The 17,164-nt window shown below is 44.3% G+C and overlaps 1 protein-coding gene across 1 annotated transcript in view; it reads left to right on the top strand.

Moving 5' to 3' along the window:
• Positions 1-2,193: 2,193 nt before the first annotated feature.
• The window catches only part of LRP2 (LDL receptor related protein 2), a 181,737-nt gene continuing 166,766 nt past the window's right edge, over positions 2,194-17,164 (top strand). The window contains exon 1 of the mRNA XM_052652982.1: positions 2,194-2,353. Coding sequence (XP_052508942.1) covers positions 2,194-2,353 — 160 coding nt within the window. The remainder of the gene's footprint in view (positions 2,354-17,164) is intronic.

Raw genomic sequence — 17,164 nt, forward strand, 5'->3', positions numbered from 1 at the left:
CTTACTCTTTTTTAAGTCAAAGTTTTCTCTATCTGGGTCTATTTCTCTCGTCTTGTCTTTCAAAAGTAGTATCTATTTCCCCTTCCCCTTCCGCTCAAAGCTTCACCAGCCACTAAATCCTGGACTGTTTGGGGTCAGTAGAGTTCCACAGAGTCTCTCAAGATCCAGGCTCGGGGAGAACGGGTGGCAGTATCTGGGTCGGGGACTACGTGGGTGCTGGGCTGTCGTCTTGACGGCCATGGCTCCTCCGAGAGAAAGGGCTCCTGACTGAAAGGGCTCCAGGATCAGGGCCTGGCTCCGGGGTAAGGAAATTCCGGGGTGACCCTTGGCCTAGAAACGGTTCCTTCTCACATAGGGCTCCACGTGGCCAGGAAAGAGGTTGCACGGATCCTCCTTCTTTCTGTGGGCACTGGAGCCACGTATCGGCTGAGGACGATGCTCAAGTTTCTCTCACAGTGCTCTTTGGGGCTCCCTCCTCCAGGCCCCGCCAGCCTGGCTAACGCTGACCCCAAAGAAAGGAGTGGCGGGATTCTCTGAACCCCTTTAGTTTCTCCCTCACATGAAAGGGCACCTGCACCGTCGAGAAGACGTTTATTCTTTCAGTTTTGCTTCAAAATGATCAGATTTGTAAGAAGCACGACCTGGCCGTGACACCTGTAGACGTGGTGCGTAAGAAAATCTCAACAAGGATCCGACGCGCCCCCATCACCCCAACATTGATCTAACTCCCCCCGTAACTCGTGAAAACATAGCGAACGCCATCTCAGCGCCCAGATCTACAGGGGAAACCCGGGTGTCTGAGGGAGCTTGAGGATTGTAGACTAGAGAATAAAATAGCCACAAGTCTCGATCGAGCAAGCTCTCCATTCCTCTTTCCCCTTCCCTCCTCCTCCTTCCCTTATTTTCCCTTTTCAAAACCTGTATAGGTGGCCGACATCCTTGTGGACCGCCTAGCCTACTTCTGTGAGGAGACCAATCCTGCCCGCGTGTGATTGTGTCAGTGTAAGTGTGTGACGGTGATGAGCGTGTGTGCGCGTATGAATGAGTGTGTACCTGGGAAGTGTGCGTGCACGTGTGAGCGGGTGCGTGTGCGCGCGCGGCTGTCTGTAGGAGTGCATGCGTGAGAGTGCACGCGTGTGTTCGGGTCCCGACTCCTCTCAAAGCTGCAAAGTGCAGGGGGCGGGCCGGGCGGCAGGGGGCCTGCCCCGCGGGATTCCCGCAGGCTAGTTCCGGGGCGGGCGGGTCTAAAGGGCTTTATGCATGGTCTGGAGGGTGGGGACTGGCGCCGGTAGAAAACGCGATTCCTCGGGCGCGGGTCCCGGCTTTCTGCCACTAGAAGCCCGCAGAGGTGTGGCCCTGAAAGAGCGCTCCCCAGTGGAGGCGCTGCAGTGCCGAGTGCGACGTGCGCCCACCTCCCGGGGAAGGAACGGCGAGGCCGGGGACCCGGACAGTCGCTGGGATGGAGCGCTGGGCGGCGGCGGCAGCGAGCACGCTGCTGCTGGCTTTCGCCGCCTGCCTGGCGCCGGCCAGTGGCGGAGGTAAGCGCCCACCGGTCCGAGCTCCACGCCGAGTGCGGGACTTCCCTGGCTGCGGCAGGGTCGGGTCCGCCGGCGAGCGGAGGGGGCTGCGGCCGGCAGAGGCCAGGAGCGGGAGGCGGCCGGACAGCTCCCTGTGGGGCACTCAGGTTGCCCTGCGTGGGGCCAGCAGGAGCGCACCTCCTTCGCCCGCCCCGGCAGTGAGCTGTCCCAAACTTGAGAAAGCAGCCCCTGCGGTTTCGGTGACAGCACACCCCACAAGGACCCCGCCTTTGTTCCCACGGAGGTTTGTCCCAACCCTCCTGGAAGGTCCTTTGCTGCTCTCCCTGTGAGTCCGCAGCCTGCTCCCCGCGGCTGGTTTCTTCTCTCCGGGGCCAAGCGGTCCTCCGCGCTGCTCGGTGCGCAGTTTTCCACCTGCAGCGCCCCGCCCGGGAATCCCTTCGCGCGCCCAGGCTGCGGGCTCGAGCACCCCGCCTTTCCGCAGCAGCGAAACTTGGTCTCGCCGTGACCCCCAAGAGACCGCATCTCGATAAAGATCATTCTCTAGCCGAGATAAGGCCGGGAGGTGGGATTGGCCGAGAGAGCGGCTGATACGCTGCAGCATTTTCTTGAAGGGTTTCCCTTTCCAGCCGGGAAGTGGAGGCTTTTGTGTTGATGAATGGGGCTCGTCTGCGCGGCCAGAGTTTTGAGGGCTCGAATGGAGAAAGTTTCTGCGATGAAGCGCTGTAAACTTCTCTCAAGTTGTCGGGAGAGTTTTAGTTTTTCACAGGAACGGAGGCGAGGGGAAGAGGAGGAGGGAGTAGTGGAGAGAATAAAAAGTAAGACGGGAGGAGGAGAGAAGACAAGTAGAGAGTAAAAGGGAGAGAAGGAGGGGAAAGAGAGAGATCGGGGGCTGGGGTCGGGGAGAAGGAGAGAGAGAGAGGAAGCTAGGGATGAATGGGAGAGGCGAGGAGGCAGGGGAACAAGCGAGCTCTCTCCCTGGCTTTGCGTTGCTAGGTAGCAGCGAAGAGCTGCGTGTGACCGACCACCAGACAGACAGAGCGGACGCTGCTGCCTCCAAGGGGACTAATCTGTCTGTGGGGACGGGAGACCACCCTCTCCCCCACCACCCCTTCCTCCCGCTTCTTCCTTCTCGGACAACTTAATTGCCCTACAATGAAAATGAAGCCCCTATTGTTGTAGGATTAGCCAAAGCAATACATTGATTTTCCTGGATCACATATTAGGGTTGAAGAGTGGGGACTGCAGAAGCCCCCATTTATGGGAGAGAGAGGGGATGGGCCAGTGGCATGTATTCAAATGGTTAATCTGCTTTCTTTCCTCAATTCTTAGAGTAAGCTCCTTAGAGGGAATCAACTAAGTAATTATACAGCAACTCCTAGCAGTACACATTGCAGACTTCCTGGGAAGAAGTTTGGAAACACCAACAAACCTCACTGGTCGTGTAAAAATCTTTGGAAAAGGAGGGGAGGCAGGAAGAGAACGTTAATAATTATAACGTTGAAAACCTTTTCTCAGGGTTGGTAACAGAGAAAGAGAATTTATTATTATTGTGGAGAGTTTGTCCTAATTATAGCCACAAGTTTTACTATGTTCTTGTCAGTGCCTGGCAAAAGGAAACCTTGTCTGGATTAAACTGGGATACGTCTGGATTAAACTGGGATACATCTGGGTTGTCCGCATACAACCCAAACAGATGTTTTCATCACTGTGTTAATGTCTTAGTCATCAAATAACCTGTACTTACTCTTCTTGGTAGTTTAGACCCATCCATCTTTCATTCTATAATAATAATCACATAATAATAATATGTATAGTATATATCATATACTTTTATGTGGCAGGCCCTGTTCTAAGTATTTCACACTTGTTGAAATTTAGTCTTTTATCATGCCCCTTTTTAAGTAAGCACTCTTACTGTTTCTATTTTACAGATGGGAAGTGAAGGCATAGACCAGTTAACTTCCTTAAGGTCATATGGCTAGCAAATCACTGTGAGACAATTGCCAGAGATTCTGATTCCAGAGGCTTTAACTAAACTGTTCTAGTATATGGCTCTTTTGTACTAGAAATGTCATACCCCCTTAGTTACTGTCCACGTGTGAAGTTACTAAAGAAGCCAAGGGACTTTTTGCAAGTCTTTGCCACATACTGTAGAATTTGCTTGCTGCTCATAACTGGATATTTCCAGAAGCTCTTTGCATGTTTCTATCCTCACTCTTAGTCTTCCCAATTGATCATTTTTACATACATGTCCTCTGAATATTGTCAACCTGGGGCTTTAAGATTTCTAGATTCCTGTTGGATTGATTTTTGACTTAGATGAAGAAGTATGATGACATTGTAAATGCCCTTATTTTAGCATAAAATATTTTAGGTAAGATCACCCTGTAAACTTCATATCATTAGAAACTGGAAAGTGTTTTGCAGTTAGTCTTTTAAAAAATATTGCATATCTGTGGCTAGAAATTATTTGCACTGCCCTCTATTTTGCATAATGCTTTTCTAAAAATACGGGAGGGCCTGAAGCAATGGCTTCACCTCATTCTAGCTGTGTGACCTTGGGGAAGTCCTTTAACTTTGCATGGCTCAGATTGCTTATCTGTAAAACTGGGAGAATCTATTCTGTGACATTTTGTGAACATAAAGTGGTAAGTGTGCCTTAGCGTAGTGTAAGGCATTGTAGACAATGATAATGAACTGATAGCTCTTTTTATTACTTTGATTCACAATACCTTTTCTTGCTTACTGATCATATTTCTAATTTCAAAATGCACATGAGAATATCTTTAAGTATTTTCCACCTAACATTTCTCTGAAGAATTCCCAGATTCCAGGATGTGATTTGAAGTTTTTCAGAAAATGTTATGGTTTCTCAGGACAATGATATTCTTTCATGCAATAGAAGTTTGATTGTGCCCTTAATAGGATCAGGTTTTATGACAATTACATCTTTGGGTACAGTTTATATGCTTAGAAGTGTTGTGTGGCAAGTAGCAAACAGGCAACATTTTGGTTCTATTACGTGTCTATTACCTGTTGCTGCTTTTATTTCACAGCAATTGGCTTTTCTTTCTCTTTGTGAAGTTCTTCCTTGCCAGTCTTTGGGGCTTCTGCTTAAACTTCCTGTCCCTGCCCTATTTTAATATAAACTTTTATAACCTTTAGATATATCATTTGGACTGCTTGGCATTATTTTATAGCTAAGTAACTAAACCCTAGTGGAGAAGGAAATGGCAACCCACTCCAATGTTCTTGCCTGGAGAATCCCAGGGATGGGGGAGCCTGGTGGGCTGCTGTCTATGGGGTCGCACAGAGTTGGACATGACTGAAGCGACTTAGCTGCAACTAAAGCCTGGAGGGAGACTGAAAGGAGTGAAAGGGTGGGGATTAAGTGCCTTACCTAAAGGGCATTGATAGAGCCAGGGTCTGAACCGGAGACTCCTCATTCTTCTACAAGACCTCTTTTAGATGCATGTCCTCTAAATGTCCCCACATTGAGATCTATAGATTCCTTTTGTGTTGATCCTGAATTATCAGTTGAGGCAAAGTATGATGAAAAGATTATCTTGGGCGAATCTTTAGCTGGGTGGGTTACCTGTCTCAAGCCTAAGCTGAATCTTATGATAGATTGATATAACCATGTGTTTTTAGCTGGATCCAGAACTCCCAAAGTCTGTGCCTCTGGATCCATTTTTTAAAAATTGTGGACCATCAGAGCACATTTCTGAAGAGCTGATAAAACTCAGATATTAATAGTTATAGTCTATTAATTTTGTGATCTTGAAGAATTAAAAAAATCATTACACTGTGGCAATCCACAAACATTTATTAATAAGCATCTACAGTGTGCTAGTAAGATAGCAGTATCAATATAACAGAAAGGTTAAGGAAGATGAGAACTGAAAAGAGGAGTCTAGATTCCACAGTTAAAATGGGGGGCAACTTGGTGTTTAAGATTCTGAGATAGTCATTTTCTAGTTCCTAATAACTCTGGCTAGGATTTCACCAATATTAGATTTGACACATTCCAGCCTCAGTGTTTTGGGCTGCTTTTAGAATGATCAGATTGGTAGATGTTTTGAAATGTCAGAGATATTTCTTTGATGTTTCCCATGTTTATAAAGGGCCTGTACAAATGTTCCCTAATTGATTTCTTGACCATCTTAGCATTGTGAGACAAAGTAGGAAAAGTGTACATTTGGGGATTAGAGGATCTGGATTTGAAAGTTGCCTCTGCCAGTTTCTATCTGGGAGATTCATTACAACATACTCAAATGCTCTAGGCTGGTTTTATCTATAAAATGGGCACATGTTTACCTCATAGGGTAGTTATGCCAGTTAACTGAAAGGAGAGTGAAATGCTTTTTAGACTGTGAGGTCTCATGTATTTCTATCCATCATGACTGCCCTTTTCAAGAATTTAACTTTTTCTAAACTTGTGGAGAAGATATTGTATCTTGGTATCAACCCTCGCCCCCTTTTTAGTACAAGGGATCTTTAAATGATTTTCTTGTGCATCTTTGACACAGTGCTTTATTGGCTACAGCAACTTTACACATTAGTCTGAATTCTCATGTTTGTAAATGACAGAAAACTCAGTTAAACTGCTTGAAGCCAAAAGGAAGGAGTATTGAAATATATAGTTGAAAGATAGAGCTATTAGGTTGAATCATATGGGATTGTTGTTTTCCTAGGTCAGAAGCAGTCAAATTTGGCAATTTGGTTCAACCTAGTATAATTGGGCCGGAGAAGGCAATGGCACCCCACTCCAGTACTCTTGCCTGGAAAATTCCATGGACGGAGGAGCCTGGTAGGCTGCGGTCCATGGGGTCGCTAAGAGTCGGACACGACTGAGCGACTTCACTTTCACTTTTCACTTTCATGCATTGGAGAAGGACATGGCAACCCACTCTAGTGTTCTTGCCTGGAGAATCCCAGGGACGGGGGAGCCTGGTGGGCTGCCGTCTGTGGGGTCGCGCAGGGTCGGACACGACTTAGCAGCAGCAGCAGTATAGTTGGGTGCTCAGGCTACTCCATGTTGATTGGTTTCTCTATCTCCTGGTTCTGAGATGACTGTGTACTCTAGCGTGTTCTTCTCTGGTGTCACATCCTTTAATGTTATGTCCGATGGAAAAAAAAAAAAGTTTTGTTTTAATTATACTCTGCAAAAGTCTCTATTGCATTTCAGGGACTCCTCTTACGTCATAAGCTCATTGGAGAACCAGTCACTATATCCAGGGATATGAAATGTGCCTCTGGCTTAGACTTGAGTCACATGCTTCATCTCTGAAGTCACAGACTGAAGTCTAGACCCCAGAGGGAAAATGAGATAAGGCCCCCAGGAGAATGGTGAATAGATGTGGAGTTGTAGAAACAACAGATATCTGGAACACCTTATCAGATAAAACCAGTTTTCCATTTTGTGTATGAAGACAGACTTGAAATTTCTTAAGAGTAGGGGATCCTGGGATAACTCAATAATTGAAGAGGGAAAAGTCTTGCAAATATTAAAGCAAGACACATGATGTTGTGTTCTTGTGATCATGTGGCAACTAGAAGGTTGTTTTATAGACTAAGGGATTCTTATTTGGAGCTTTACTTTGTGATGGACTGGAATGTTCTGGAAAATGATCTGAGAGATCAAAGTATGGAAACTCTTGAGTCCTTTGTAAGATTTCATTTTTCAGCAAGTCCTAATCTTTTACTGTCACTAAAGGGAAGGAGAAAATGCTAGTGTGTACTTCCACACTGGTTTGATTTTGATGTGGGAAGGCTGTGGAGGATACTTTTTGTTGTTAAGAAACAGAAAACCCACCTCCAGTTGGCTTAAACAATTAAGGGTATTTATTGACTCATGTAAGCAAAAACTTCTGAGGCAGAGTGGGATTCAGGTAAGGTGCATTCAGGGCTCCAGTTCTCTTTCTTTGTGTTCTTCTTGACTCTACTCCCCTCTAGGTTTCAGCTTTGTTTTCAGGCTGGCTTCCCATATTATATTAGAGCTGCCCGGGCAAATGGGGCTACATGTTTTCTTGATCCTATCTAGGGACAACTTTGAGATTTCAGCTGTGTTCTCAAAAGTATTACTTCATCACAATTTATAGAATGTGATAATCTCTAGGGTCCCTACATGGAAATAAGCTAGATTCTTAAGCTTGGCATATCATAAAAATTACCTGGGGAACTTTAAATATCTATTCTTAGGCCAAAACTCACACATACTATATCAGGAGTATGGAATCTGTATTTTAAGTAATTCTGAGAGTCAGATGATTTGGAAACAACTGATCTGGGTAACCTGTCTCATGTTTAGTTTTGTAAACTGAAACTAACTTGCCATGGCAAATTCCTTCCACTAGGCAGTGAAGAGTACTCCAGTTATATCTATTCTTTCTTTTGGATGGGGATGTTACAAGGTAGCTACGGTAACAAGGAAAACTACTCATTTACATCCAAGGGTGATATGAAGTACTGCCCCCATTTCTGGCAGTCTCCTTTCCTGGCCAATATGACAGTCCCTCCCTGCAGCCACTGTTTGTGTCTTAATTGGATTCTTTGCTTTCTCTGCTTTTTCCTTGGACACCCTTGATGTCCTTCCTCCCACTGTTAAGAATCTGAGGTTCTTTGAGCTGACCCAAGTCGGGAATTCATCTCAAGAGCATCCCCTGGCAGAGCTCACTGGCATCTATCCCATTATGGCATTGGGAGTTATTAGAAAATTTATTGCCCAACTCTTTGTTGATCCCACTGGGACTTAGAGTCCATTGATCCTGCCACCTCTTCACTGTCCCTCAAATCCCTCAGTTATTTACCTCCTTAGCTGATATGGCCCATCGTTAGCGTCACTTCCTTGCCTCCACCCTCAGCAGTCTGGTCCTCTTTTCTCAGGCCTCCAACACCACCTGCTCAAACAACATTGCTTCTTATAGATATGAAAACAGAAGCAATCAACAGAAGGACGCAAATTCTCATAACTCAACCATCATCATTTGCACCTCAGCCTGTATATGGAGAAGGCAATCGCACCCCACTCCAGTACTCCTGCTTGGAAAATCCCATGGATGGAGGAGCCTGGTAGGCTGCAGTCCGTGGGGTCGCTGAGGACGACTGAGCGACTTCACTTTCACTTTTCGCTTTCATGCATTGGAGAAGGCAATGGCAACCCACTCCAGTGTTCTTGCCTGGAGAATCCCAGGGACGGGGGAGCCTGGTGGGCTGCCGTCTACGGGGTCGCACAGAGTCGGACAAGACTGAAGCGACTTAGCAGCAGCAGCAGCGGCCTGTATATTTTGTCTTTCCTCCTGTTCCTCGGGACAAACTCCCCATGCTCTGTAGTCCAGCCAGTTCACTCACGTTCCAGATCGTACTCTGTGTCACCTCTCACCATTTGTCTCCTCTCATCAAATCTTCATTTTCCCCACATTCCCTTCTTGCTGTCACCTATTTCCTCTGTACCTTGGCAAAATTCCTTGGCAGATTTATCTTTATCCACTGTAATTTTGCTCAGTTTTTCTCATATCCATGCCTTTCAGGTGTTTTTTTTCCACCACCCTCGACCAAGGTGTTTCTTTGGCCAGGGTCACTGGTGACTTCCACTTTGTTAAATCCAAAGGCCCATTCTCAGCTCTCCTCTTGTTTAGCTAACTAGCAACACTGCACACAGTGTATCCTGCCTTCCACCATGAAACAGTTTGGCTTCCAAGAAACTGCATTCTCCTGGCTTCCTTCCTTCCTTGTTGGCCTCCCCTTGTTCCCTCATGCTTCCTTCCATCCACCTTTCTGATTGCTTTTCATCTCTATCTGCGTTGCTTTGGGCTCATTCTGTCTCGTGTGCTAACTTATACATTTAGGACGATAATCCAGGCCCTACCCTAAGCTCTAGTCCTGTATGTCCAACTGCTTATTTGATAACCTGGTTGTACAAGAGTCATTTCAGACTTACATCCAAAAACTGAACTCCCGATCTCCACTAATGCCCCAAACCTGCTTTATCCACTGATTTCCCCGTCTTGGAAAGTGACTACTCCATCTTTGCTTAGACTCCAAACTTTGGACTCTTTCTTTTTATACCTTACATCCAACCCATCAGAAAATCCCATCATTTCAATCATCGGAATATATGTAGAATCCAAACAGTTTTGAAACTGGTAACTGGTCTTTACCACTGCTGTGTTGACCTGGGTCATGATCACCTATTACCTGGATTATTGCAATGCCTTCCCTAACTGATCACCGGGTGCTCTTCGGTCCCCCTCCTGTCAACTCTCAGCCCCCTTTAAAAACCAGTTGGATCTTGTCATTCCTCTACTCTAAAGTACCAAAGGCTTCTGTCACGCATGAAGTGGATTTTTCAGAAACAGATGCTGAGATGGACTTTGGAGTGCGAGATATTAATGAGGATCAGTGTCTGTGGAGGGAAGGGGAGGAAGCGGGAACAGGCAGAGGAAGAAACTGAGGTGGGTAAGGCCTCGATTGACCCAGTGGGGAGTTCTGGAGCTGCAGCTGGCAAGAAGAATGTTCTGTGTCAGGCTGAATTGGCTTTCCTCAGTTGCTGGATGTGGCCTACCCTAGCAAGGTACCTTTCTATTGATACAACTGAGGTGGACCTTGGAGGAGTTGAGTATAGGCAGAGAGTCCTTCCTTGCAGCTGGCCCTTCCTTGCAGGGGAGTCTCGGTGGTGCATCTCTGCATCTCCCTGGCTACCATTGCTCCCCAGCTCATACAGAGTCAGAGTCCAGGTGGACCCTAACTGTTAGCTTGGACATCCCCTGAACTGTCTCCTTCTCTCCTGCCACTCACAGTGCAACGGTTATTGTTCAGTTGCTCAGTCGAGTCCAGCTCTTGGCGACCTCATGGACTGAAGCACGCCAGGGTTCCCTGTCCTTCACCATCTCCTGGAGGTTGCCCAAACTCGTGTACGTTGAGTCGGTGATGCCATCCAACCACCTCGTCCTCTGTTGTCCCCTTCTCCTGCCTTCAATCTTTCCCAGCATCAGGGTCTTTTCTAATGAATCAGCTCTTTGCATCCAGTGGCAAAGTATTAGAGCTTCAGCTTTAGCATTAGTCCTTCAAATGAGTATTCAGGGTTTATTTCCTTTAGGACTGCCTGGTTTGATATCCTTGCAGTCCAAGGGACTCTCAAGAGTCTTCTCCAGCACCACAGTTGGAAAGCATCAATTTTTTGGCACACAACCTTCTTTATAATCCATCTCTCACATTGTACACGACAACTGGAAAAGCCATAGCTTTGGGTAGATGGACCTTTGTCAGCAAAGTAATGTCTGTGCTTTTTAATACACTGTCTAGGTATTCTTGCTTTATTCCCAACATAGTGAGCACATTAAGGCCTTCGTACTTGTTTCCTCTCTTCTTGAACACTCTTGCCTCAGACTATGCATGACCTGCCCCTCACCTTGTACAGGTCATTGCTTATAGGTCACTTTCTTAGTGTTGATTTCTCAGATTCTTTGCTCTTTCTTCACTGCACTTATCACCCTCTGACGTAATGGACATTGTTTTTTTGTTGTTGTTGTTTCTTTACTTTGTTTCTCTTTTCTAAGATATAAATTCCAGGACCGCAGACATTTTTGTGTCTCTTATTCATTGTCCTATTCCTAGTACCAAGAATTGGGCTAACTAAATAAATCTAACTTGAATGAATGATGGATAGATGCCACCATGGGTACTAAAACTAAGAAGGGCAGCCTCCGCTCATCACTATGTCCCTGGTATTGCCAGCCGCTAATTCCGCCAGGCTCCTGGAGGCCCCATCAAGGTTCTGATGGAGGAAAAAAGAAAATTGCTGTCTCTATCAAAACAAGTGGCTTAGCAACGCTATTTCTTTCCATTTGACTCTCCCCCTTCCTCCGCCTCACTGCCCCCCAACTGCTGATGACTCCCAACGCATTTGATTGTAGCGTATTCTGCATCGGTCTTTTTAACTTCCACCCCAGACACTTGGCTACTCTGTGAGAATCCCCTGTACATACAGAATGGGTCATTCTGCTATTTTAAGGACAGATTTGATACAGTAGCTTTTACAAAAAGATAAGCCAAAGTTTTTAGACTTTATGTTAGTGGACTGTCACTCTGTGTTTAAACAGAACACAAAAGAAATCTGTCTGAGACCACGGCCCAGTGAAAACAGCCTTGATCAGACAAAAGGCCCTCTGAAGAGGGGAGTGGTTTCCCAAGTCGGGGAGGCGGCGTGGACTGGGGAGGAAAGAACATCACATGTCAAGTCAGGACATTCATGGGTCTTGTTCCTGATGAATGAAGAAAAAATGGGCCCAGTTGAAGAGGGCCAGACTGCTGAAAACTGCCCATGGCTGCTCGTCCCTGGGTGCAGTCTTTCTCACTTTAGACCCTTTTTTTAAATTGAAAAAAGTTATTTATTTGGCTATGCCTGGTCTTCGTGGTGGCATGTGGGATCCAGTTCCCTAACCAGGGATTGAACCCAGGCACCCTGCATTGGGAGCACAGAGTCTCAGCCACTGGACCACCAGTGAAGTCCCTAGACCCCATTCTTTTGATGGCTTTGTAATGCAAGCATGACCGAGTAGTTCAGAGGCAGAGGAATGACTCAGTGACATGCATGTCAGTTGTTGGCATACAGATGGTATTTAAAGTCACGAGATAGGATGAAACTACCAAAGCAACGCAAATAGAGATGAAAAGTAATCAGAAAGGTAGATGGGAGTAAGCATGAGGGAACAAGGAGAGGCCAGCAAGGAAGGAAGGAAAGCAGGAGAGTGAAGAAGTTGGGAGAATGACCTGAAATAATTATTGCTAAAATTTTTGAGTGTTTTCTATGTGCCTGATACAGTCCTAAGTGTTTACAGGTGTAACTTTACCCACTTCTTTATTATTAACAGTTTGAATTCTATGGATAAAGAACTAAGGCAGGGACTTCCCTGGTTAAGACTTGGTGCTTCCAATGCAAAGGGTACAGGTTTGATCCCTGACTGGGGAACTAAGGTCCCACATCCCTTGCAGCAAAAAAAAAAAAAAAAAAAAAGATAAATAAAACAGAAGAAACAAGACAAAGATAGGGTAGGTAGTTTGCCCATAGCCATCTAATTAGTAAGTGGTGAAACCAAGATTTGACCCCAGAGTGCTTATTCTTATGTGTTATCACTGGGTAGATAGAATCAAGTGAAAGATAGTGCCTCTGTGTCCATCAAAGCCTCATTTAATGGCTTATATTATGATCAGGTGACCTCATTTCAGAAGCTGGTACCTTTGCAACTCAACTCTTGGACATTTTTGTGCTATTTTTTCATTCATTCCTTGTTGATGGAGGCCATATCATGTTTTGACATCAAGTAACTGGAAACAACAAAGGATAGATTCCTGCCACATGGGCCTGTCCAAAGCAGCTTACCCTGAAAGAGTACATTTCCATTGTAACCCAGTTTTCCCTCTGTTCTTTTTAGGTACTGGCTGATTCCTGCTTGCTGACTTTCTCCTCTGCTACCCTTCTGTTATCTAAGAATGTCTTTTCTATAATTACACATCTTTTAATTCAAAAGACCCTTTGACTATCAGAGAGAGTTCTATTTTAACTTCCTTTTAGGGATGGCAGTGCAGATATTGAAAGTTGTCTGTTGCTTCCTACTTGATGGAAAAATTCCTACTAAGTTCCCTCATTCAAAGTCCTAGAAGAAAGTAATGAACAACCAAGTGAGAACTGAGACTCTTGGCAACCAAAAAGGTTGTTCCTGGAGAGATGGGGAAGGCATTTGCATATGGTTGGAAGGGCTGGAATGTCTCTTGGCTCCAAAGTGTCTCTCACCCTGGCCAGAGATGTCTGCCATTAGCACCAGTTCTTTAAAGGAATACATTCTTCCCCTTGAAACTCTGGTTAAAGTGCAGAAATGTTTACCCTTGTCTCACCAAGTAGTTAGCTGAGATAATAATGCACAGAAAACATTCCTGAGTGAGGTTCAGAGAGAAGGAGATGCAAAGTTGATAGTTTGATAGGGGGTGGGGACGAAAGAAAGGAAGAAGGTATTTGAAGGTGAGAGTCTTGGAAGGGAGCCGACTTCATCTCCTAATTGTTTTGCTTAAATCAGCTTTTCTAGATAACAGAGATGTTATTGCTTGTTCTTTTTCCTTAGGATGACATTATGGGGAGTTTCTGCTGTGAATCTGTTCAATTGACATCAAAGATTGAACGTCTTACTTTCTAAGGCTTCCCTGGTGGTGCAGAGGTTAAAGCGTCTGCCTGCAATGTGGGAGGCCTGGGTTTGATCCCTGGATCGGGAAGATCCCCTGGAGAAGGAAATGGCAACCCACTCCAGTATTCTTGCCTGGAGACTCCCATGGATGGAGGAGCTTGGTGGGCTACACTCCACAGGTCACAAAGAGTTGGGCACGACTGAGCAACTTCACTTTCTCTTTCCTCTAATTAGCTTAGTAGAAATAAGATTGTTAGAACAAAAGGAAAGGTTGACCCTAAAAGCAACAAAGTCGCAGCGCTCAATCAGTCATTCCTTAGGGATTTATTGGCATCAGGTAAGGTCGAGAGGAAGCTTTTGGATTTAGTGTAAATGGAAGTTACAATTTTTCTAGACCATAATGATGACTATTAATAGGAAATCCAGTTTTATTCCTTAGTATGCAATAAAACAACAGTTTTCATGTGGATAAGGTAAAAGCCACACATTTCTTAAGTCAATTGCTAAATGGTTAACTTTTATGTACCACCTCTCTGAATTATTTTTCTAGTTCACTTCTGACATAAAAATTTACTTCTTCCCTAATATTTGGTGCAGTGAGGTGTTGAAAGAATTTGCTAAGTAATCACTGGAAGCTGAGATTCTAGTGAAAAACAAAATGCATGGTTTAAAAATTGAACGTACTAACTGGGAGAGAGCAAAGATTAGATGCTTCTTTCTGTAAATAATTAAACCCAGCAGGGCAGACAAGAGAGGACATGGGGCTTGAGCTAAGAAGGATGCATAGGGTATTGAACACTTTCACTTCCCTGTGAGGGCAATCAAAGAGGTCTTTAATAGTTCTTGCTGATTGTGAATATGTGCAACAAAATCCTTAATCCAGATTTACTTCTCAAGCATTTTGCTGTGATTGAAGGAATGAGAAAGGGAAGAGAAGAGGAACTGTTTGATTGAGGCCCTTTAGCACTCTTTCTCTCTAGGAGGCCAAGTGTGGTTTGTCACAGTGACCTGGGACTTTGGTTCCCTTCAGGACCACCACCTAGCACTGAGGGTGCATAGGTAGATCAAAGACAATTGGTTTTGCTTTTTCTTCCCGAGAAGCAGTGGATCTATGAATTGAGAGCTGGATTAACACAAGACACATAGGATGGATTCTTTCTGATTTTCCCTTTCAGAGTTGGTTTTCTTACTCTCCACACCGTCTCCACTTTTTTGAGGTGGTTGGTCTTAATTTTTTTATCTGTAAAAAAAGAGAAAAAGATTTTACAGTTTTCCTATGGGTAAGCTTGAATATTAGCCTTAATGAAGAGCTTTATCATTTAAATTAACGTAGACTTAAATTGTACATGTATCGTTTTATAAATTTTCATACATGTATATATTTGTGTAACCAGCACCATGACTGGGATTAGAACAGTTCAGTAGCCCCCAACCCCCTCGATTCCCGTATGCTATTGCTGTAGTTACACTCTCCAAATAAAGTTTCTCAGTTCTTTTTTTTTTTGAAATCTCACTTTCCCATATGAAAGCCTCAATTTCTGCCTTTCATTTGTTCATTTTAATGCAAGAAGTATTTCTAACTCATTTTTGAAGTAATTCAAAATGACATGGGTGAATGGTGAGGTTGCAAGCTTGGTTTCCCCCTATTACATGGAGGAAAAAACTCTGGAAAGATAGCTCTTTTCAGTATACTCTTTCAGTATAGCCATATAGGAAAAAAGTTGGCCTAAACTTGGCTTGTCGCTAGATTGGAATCTGCAAAGAAAACACACTCAAGAAGTCTCCCTTGAAGCAGAGGACAGAGGTTTATTTTATATTTAACGATTTACCCCTTGACACCTGGGAAATGATTAGTTGATGTTTTCAAAGAAGATTAAGTCAGTGTGGTTAATTAACTGTGGTAATCAGGTGACTTAACTTAATTAACTCCTTGTTAACAGTTTCCATCAATTTTGTAAATAAATGACTGAATCAGTAAATTATACTCAAGATTAAAGGCTATATTTCCTGATTTATTTTATTGATGACAAATTAGAGAATTTTCTCATCTCATTCTCTTCCTGCCATCCTTACAAATGAGAACTAGCTGGTTATAGTTTGAGAGGAATGCACCAGAGTAACTTTTAATGTATGGCTTTAAGGAAAAGTCAGGTGACAGGACACTTGAAAAGATTTAGGGGAATGAAACTTAACCAGCATATACATAGCAACATTAAGGGAGGATGGGGGTAGCAAGTAATGATAAAACTCACTTTAGGATAAGCTTTTAACTATGAAGTCTTTAATGTTTTGTTTTCTTTTTTCTAAGTGAAAAATGAATGAGTGATATAACAATTTGTTTTTTAGCTAGAAATAAATTTGAGTGGATATTTAGATATTCTAAATGGAGAAGGAAATGGCAACCCACTCCAGTATTCTTGCCTGGAGAATCCCATGGACGGAGGAGCTTGGTGGGCTACAGTCCACGGGTCGCAAAGAGTCGGACATGACTGAGCGACTTCACTTTCACTTTAGATATTCTATTGAGAAGGAACTTACCAAAATGTTGGGATGTAGTGATTGTATTAGTCAGTAAAGCTCGACTGCAGGTTTAAAGTGCCATACAAATATACAACTAAAATGTTTTTATTTTTAGAACCCTTATAGTTGAAAATTCTCTTCCTTACTTACATGATTATGTCTTGGTCTCCAAACAATGAGATGAACATAACCAAACTGTCCCCCATCCCACTGCAGTTTCTGAAAGGCATTGAACACTCAGGGGATTTGCATTTGTAGGACAGGTGATAGAGGGTTATTTAGGATTCCTTCCAGAAGGAATATTTGGCATCTTGAATAATGTATGAGAAGTGAGAATATATTTATGAATTTGCAAAAATTCAGTGCTAACATCAATCAGATTTTATAAGGAGAAAATTCCTACAGTTTCCTTGAAGGCAGCCTAAATTTTGGGGATGAGCTGAAGCCAGTGATATAAATTTACATTTCTGGCCGCTGAGCAAAATGTTGGGCTCTTTCCACTATTATGGAAGCTCTCTGGTCCTGCCCCCTGCCCCCTTCTCCACCTACCCAAGGATCCTCAGTCTGAAGGGTCTCCTCTGGACACAGTTCACCTGTGGTTGAACCCTGTCTGGTGCTGGAACACTGCCTGGTCCTGGAACACTGCCTGGTGGTAAGTTCCAGAGATGTACCTCTAGACTGCTTGACCTCTCTGAGCTTCAGTTTCCTGGACTACTTAGTGATTTCTACTCCACAGGTTCCTGAGAATATTTAAAGGACATTGTGAGCATGCAGGGTCCGGCACTTGGTGAGCATTCAGTAAACCTTTGGCCCCACAGGGAACCTGGTGCTAAATCATTCATAGTTGACCAGCTCTTGCTTAGGTCAATGCAGCAGAGCAGCCACCATGCTGTGTCTTTTGAAATAAAGGAACCACTTGTCACATTCTCT

Source organism: Budorcas taxicolor, chromosome 2 (genome assembly GCF_023091745.1).
Source record: "Budorcas taxicolor isolate Tak-1 chromosome 2, Takin1.1, whole genome shotgun sequence".
NCBI lineage: Eukaryota > Metazoa > Chordata > Mammalia > Artiodactyla > Bovidae > Budorcas > Budorcas taxicolor.